Raw genomic sequence first — 6,617 nt, forward strand, 5'->3', positions numbered from 1 at the left:
TATTTTAAAACTACTTAAGCATTGCATTTACATAACCTATGCAATTAATATTTGGTTATTGTTTTAATTAAAATCTAATACTGCTCAATATTTGTGTATAACAATTAATATTGATTTTTCGCTAATTGTGCGAATTTTCTTCACAATAATTTATCACTTTTAATAACGTTTCGTTAGTTTTCTTTTTGGTTTTTAATAATTTTGCATACGATTTTAGCTATGGTAATAAATCGCAGGACGACGGAATATTTTGGTTCTTGGAATTTTTCTAAAAAACATTTGTTTTTTACTACCAGCGGTTTTGCTAAACTAAAATTTTTTTTTTTTTGATTATTAATTAACATTGTTTTGTGTTTCCCTATTCCTGAATATATCACGTTTGGTTTTTGGTTTTTGTTTATTGTGATATCTACCACTAATGGGTAAAATTTAAATTGAATTTTTAAACTCTTTACCGGGATTGCGTATGGATATGAATGGTATGCCAAATTCGAATTCGTTGACTGGCCAATATTTGAGCAATGGTTGGCGCTGTGGCAGTTCACTCTCCACATATAAGTAAGCGTAGACTACCAGTAAGGTGTAGGCGGCGATGAAGATGAATACATGCCAAAATCCATGTAAATATGGGAAACTTATCGCTGACCAAATATCACAGAAGAGGCGGTCATTTACCCAGCAAAAGACGGCAATACCCCAAACAGCAGTTGAACGTAATCCCAAACGATAGACCCTTTGGTCTTGAACTCTGAAAAAGGGAGAAGAGAGTGGATTAAGGTTTCAATTACAAATGGAAGTGTGGGGTTGTAATAATCAAGCCTGTTCCGGTTTTCAAATTTGCAAAACGTAAAGAATTTCCTTACGTATGCTTTCCGAACTTAATACTTTTGAAGTCACTTAAGGTTCCTCTTACTGGAGAGACATTTGATTAAGGTAAGCACTCGAACTTTTATGTGGCAAGATTGGAGAAAAATATAGTCAAAGAAGATCTTTCGTTTTGAGTTTTCGAAAGCCGGAACAGGCCTGAATGTATATATGTTATATTATGTTTTGTGATAAGCTGATACTGACTTACTGATTGACTGATTGTACCCAAGCCCATGATTTTTGCCATAGAGATTTTATATGAGCTTGTCATTCAGAAGTCTATAGTGACATTGTCGATAGTAAGTAATTAGGGAATATATAGACACATTGTGGGGAATTGTAAACAGTATGTCAGTAGGGACATTTTTAATAATTTACTCCATAATTTTTTTGAGTGAAAAGTTACTCAATAGCTGAATAAGGCATAACATTAGTTTAAACTTATATTTATATATTTGCTTAAAATATATATTTAGTAAAGAAAAAACTTTTATAAAAAGAAATTCTTTGGATAGCTGCCAAATAATCCGTCAAAAATTGCTGTCTCCAAATACCTGATGTCGGTTCGGTTCAGCATTATTACCAAGAATTGTCTTCTTCTGTTGTGTTTATTAAGTACGAACAAGAAGTTTAAAATGGTTTCTAGAATTTGAACTACAATAAGGTAATATACTTACACTAGGGTTTTTTTTTGGAAAAGATTTATGAACAAGCAAAATTATTTTCACCAAAACAATTGAGAAAACGATTAAAAAACAAGTAAAAAGGCATTTAGCTCGTCCGGGCCGAACTTTGGATACCCACCACTTAGGATATACATTTCCGGTTTTCTTTCATTACAATCCGGTGAAAACTGGATAACTTATGCACTCAAATTCGGCACGGACATTGAGTGGTCTAATAAATATAAGCCACTGTTAATTTTTGTAGACCAAAATATTGGTCTTTTTGGCAGCTATATTCAAATATAAACCGATCTGAACCATATAGGACACGGATGTCGAAAAGCCTAACATAATTCAATGCGTCAAATTTCACCGATATCGGACAATAAATGCGCTTTTTATATGGCCAAGATTATAAATCGAGAGATCGTTTTATATGGCACCAATAACCAAATCTGGACTGATCTGGACCAAATTATACAAGGATATAGTAATCATCCTATTTTATTATAACTACACTACCATATCCGAAATTACATCTTAATAGGGGCTGGTGTCGATCATATATTATTCAGGTCCCGAGAACTCATATACAAGTAACATTTTCAGACAATAAATCTACTTTTTATGGGACTAAGACCCTAAATTGGAAGATCTGTCTATATGACAGCATGTGGGTCGGATATCGGGAAGCTTGAACCAACTCACTATTTCAAATTTCAGGGTAATTGAATAATAAATAAAGCTTTTATGAGCTTCAGTCCCTTAATCGTCATATCGGTCTATATGACAGCTATATCTAAATACAGTTCGATCTTTACCATATTTGGGTCAGATGGCGCTCAGATTAAAAGAACTCACTAAATCAAATTTCAGAGAAATTGGGTAAGCTTTTATGTGTTCGAGACCCTTAAACGGAGGATCGGTCTATATGCCAGCTATGTAAATATAGTTCGATCTGAAACATATTTGGGGGGATTTCGGGTGGCTTTAAACAACTCACCGTTTAAAATTTCAGCGAAATCGGATACAAAATAAAGCTTTTATGGGCTTCAGACCCTTTATCTGGAGATCGGTCTGTATGGCAGCTTTACCTAAATATAGTCCGATTTAATCCATTATTAGGTCAGATGTCAGGAGTCTTAAAATAACTCATTTTAATGAAATCGGGTGGTAATTGCAGTTTTTATGGGTTCCAGACCCTTAAACGGCAGACCGGCCTATATGGGAGCTATATCAAAATATAGTTGGGGCGGATGTTAAGAGGCTTAAAACTACTCACTGTTCAAAAATTTGGCGAAATCGGTTAAAAATTTTACCTTTTATGGGCTTCAGACCCTTTATCGGCAGATCGATCTATATATGGCAGCTATGTCTAAATATAGTCCGATTTGAACAATATTAGGGTCGAATGTTGGGAGGCTTAAAATAACTCACTGTATCAAATTTCGGCGAAATCAGGAAATAAATGCAGCTTTTATGGGCCTTAGACCCTTAACCGGCAGCTATATCTAAATATGGTCCGATCTGGACCATATTTACGGCAGATGTCAGAAGGTTTTTTATAATTCACCGTTTCAAATTTCAGTGTAATCGGGTAACAAATAAAGTTTTAATGGGCTTCAGACCCTTTATCGGCAGATCGGTTTATATGGCAGCTATATCTAAATATAGTCCGATCTAAACTATATTTGGGTCCTATGTTGGGTGGCCAGCGTGCATCAATTTTTGAAGGCTGTAGAGTGATTACAACAGACGAACGGACAGACACTCCGACATCGTTAAATCGTCTTAGAAATTTACGATGATCCGAAATATATATAATTTGTAGGGTCGGAAATTGATATTTCGATGTGTTGCAAACGGAATAAAATTACCCCCTATCCTATGGTGGTTTATATATATATATATATAGTTTGTCAACTGTCAATAAAAACAATGTAGACAAGATTGTAGGCAATTTGGTGACAATGTCATATACATAGTAGACAAAAGTGCTGACTTTGGGACACTTAACCTCATACTTTCTGACAACCCTGTATGTCAGAAATTTTGTCGAAAGAGTATGGAACCTACTTTTATATTATTTTTTTTTAATTTACCACAACATTTTTCTATTATAAAACTGTCGAAGGCGAATAAGTTGGGGAATACCACGAAATTTGAAATTCGCTTTCGACTACGGCTGCTGTCGATTTTAGCCTTCGACATTGGCATTTTCAATTAATCTTGAACAAATAAATAATAATAAACAAAACCTGGAGCTCAATTCTCTTTCCATGACATAATTACCAGGTAGTGTGCCGTAAACAGTTGAGTAAAATTTTTTCTCGCGAAGTGCACTATCTGTCAAAGAGTTTTGGTTGTGTGTGTGTGTATTATATTGGGTTGCCCAAAAAGTGATTGTCGGTAATATGGTAGTAATATAGTCGGCGTTGACAAATTTTTTCAACGGCTTGTGACTCTGTAATTGCATTCTTTCTTCTGTCAGTTATCAGCTGTTACTTTTAGCTTGCTTTAGAAAAAAAGTGCGCGAAATTTTGTTTACATTTCTTTGTTTGGCGTCAATTTTAATATGGATACCACATGTATTGAAAGAAATTCATATAATAAACCGAATCAACGCTTGTGATATGCACCTTAAACGCAATGAATTTGATCCGTTTTTAAAACGAATCATAACTGGAGATGAAAAATGGATTGTTTACAACAACGTTAGTCGAAAACGATCATTGTCCAAGCATGGTGAACCAGCTCAAACCACTTCAAAGGCTGATATCCACCAAAAGAAGGTTATGCTGTCTGTTTGGTGGGATTGGAATGGTGTGGTATATTTTGAGCTGCTTCCAAGGAACCAAACGATTAATTCGAATGTTTACTGTCAACAATTGGACAAATTAAATACAGCCATCAAGGAGAAGCGACCAGAATTGGTCAATCGTAAAGATGTCATATTCCACCAGGACAACGCTAGACCGCACACATCTTTGGTCACTCGCCAAAAACTGAGTGAGCTTGGCTGGGAACTTTTGATGCATCCACCATATAGCCCTGACCTTGCACCATCAGACTACCATTTATTTCGATCTTTGCAGAACTCCTTAAATGGTAAAACTTTCGGCAATGATAAGGCTATAAAATCGCACTTGGTTCAGTTTTTTTGCAGATAAAGGCCAGAAGTTCTATGAGCGTGGAATACTAAATTTGCCAGAAAGATGGCAAAAGGTTATCGAACAAAATGACAATTATATATTTGATTAAAGTTCATTCTAAGTTTTATTAAAAATGCATTTACTTGCTTTTAAAAAATCCGCAATTACTTTTTAGGCAACCCAATAGTTAAGAACCACACGCACATAAACAACGAGAAATTTTGATTGACAGTGCACTTAATATTTTGCTGGGCAACTGCCACTACCTGTAAATGAATATATCTTGTCTCTTTCTATCCCGGGTTCCCTGAAATTCCGGGTAATTTTTGTTCTTCCATTTCTATAAACATAAAAACTGAATGGAAGTTGAACAAAATCGTATTTACGTGTAAGTCCAGGTTTTTGGTCTCAAAAATCATATTAAATCATATTACACCTGAATTTGTAACGACGTTTTTGACGATTATTTTTAGTATTTAATATTTGGAACATAGACTATTTTAAAAACAATAAACGCCTCCTTGTTATAATGCACTTTTCCCTCGTCATACACATGTAATATTACACCATTATGTAAATTTCGCCCTTATAAAACTGTAAGCATTCAAAATTGTCAGAGTAATTCGACTAAAGGTTGAGAAAGGAAAACCATTTCCATTTCACCATTGCTGCTAAATTTTACAGCCGAAACCATCTGAAATACGCGAAATACGGCGTACTTAGCTGAATTAAAAGATATGTAGGCCGCATATTGAAGGAATATCCATTGTTAAAAATTATGGGCTTTCCACTAAAATCTTACATTGAGTGCTCAACTTGAAAAGGCGTTTGGGATTCCGTTTTTATTTCACGGAAGCCAATTTCCTTCAAATTATTTTCGGTTGTTTCCAAACGTGCATTGGGTAGTGATATACTAACTTCAATACTCTGTTTGTAAGATTCGGCTGTTGGAAGGACGCATCTGACGAACGTATAAAACTCTCCATTCCAAATTTAGCCCAAATAAAGGGTGATTTTTAAGAGCTATAGCAAGTTTTTCAAAAAAAAAAACATAAAATTCAGAAAAATGCATGAAATCTTAGTTCCAAAATTCAGCCCAATCGGAATAAATACTCATTTTATAAGTTTTAGATGTTTAATTTGGAGACTAATCTTTATGGCAGCTATATCAAAATGTGGACCAATTAATAACAGATTTTCCAAATTTTGGAGTCCTAAATCATGTAAATCGATTCAGTAGATTAAAAGTTATAGCCCGTTGACGGTTGGAGAAGTAGAAAGTGGTCAACTTTAACACCATGTATCACAACTTGTATTAAAGATATAGACTAACAACATCATTTAGTAATTAAAGCGCACAATAAGCCGATTACTGGCTTAGGTGTATGCCCATAGTGGCATGGGGCGAATTAATATCCGCACCCTCTTTGCAACCTAACCTAACAACACAATTTTCCTCAAATCCTATGTCCCCCTCTATAAATGTCTAAAACATTTGTTAGCCCTCAGATCAACAGATAAGAAGTTGTGTGTGCCGTTTGACCCACTGTACATTGGCAAATATGTCAATAAAATCGATGGACTCAAAATAAATTACTGCAATCCGAACGTATGCTAAGAAACGTCATTTATCTTTTTTTTAACGTTTACGGCTATCTATCATTTTATGTGAATGAACACCTGTCAAAGTGGATTTTTTTTTAATTGGTGTTGGTTCCAGATATGCGAATGAATGCATGTTACTCAGGTAACAAAGACCCTTTAATTAATTTATGTGTATGGTAAACAATTTATACTTTTAAAACACCATGTATTAACACCTAAAATTATGTTTTCAGGTTTTTGTTATCACTCCTTTGATTTCTCCCACGACCCTAGTTATCTTATCCGTGTTAATACGAAACTTTGCCATTTCAATATTTTTTCTATTTAT

The 6,617-nt window shown here is 34.6% G+C and overlaps 1 protein-coding gene across 1 annotated transcript; it reads right to left on the bottom strand.

Annotated features, from left to right (window-relative positions):
- Positions 1 to 429: 429 nt before the first annotated feature.
- LOC131996187 (alkaline ceramidase-like) lies at positions 430 to 5,103 on the bottom strand. The gene is made up of 3 exons (XM_059365647.1): positions 5,071 to 5,103; positions 4,951 to 5,024; positions 430 to 748 (listed from the first exon to the last, which is right to left on the bottom strand). The coding sequence occupies exons 1-3, from the start codon at positions 5,101 to 5,103 to the stop codon at positions 430 to 432; spliced, it is 426 nt and encodes a 141-aa protein (XP_059221630.1).
- Between the last annotated feature and the right edge of the window lie 1,514 nt (positions 5,104 to 6,617).

The sequence above is a fragment of the Stomoxys calcitrans genome, chromosome 3 (genome assembly GCF_963082655.1).
Source record: "Stomoxys calcitrans chromosome 3, idStoCalc2.1, whole genome shotgun sequence".
Classification (NCBI taxonomy): Eukaryota; Metazoa; Arthropoda; class Insecta; order Diptera; family Muscidae; genus Stomoxys; species Stomoxys calcitrans.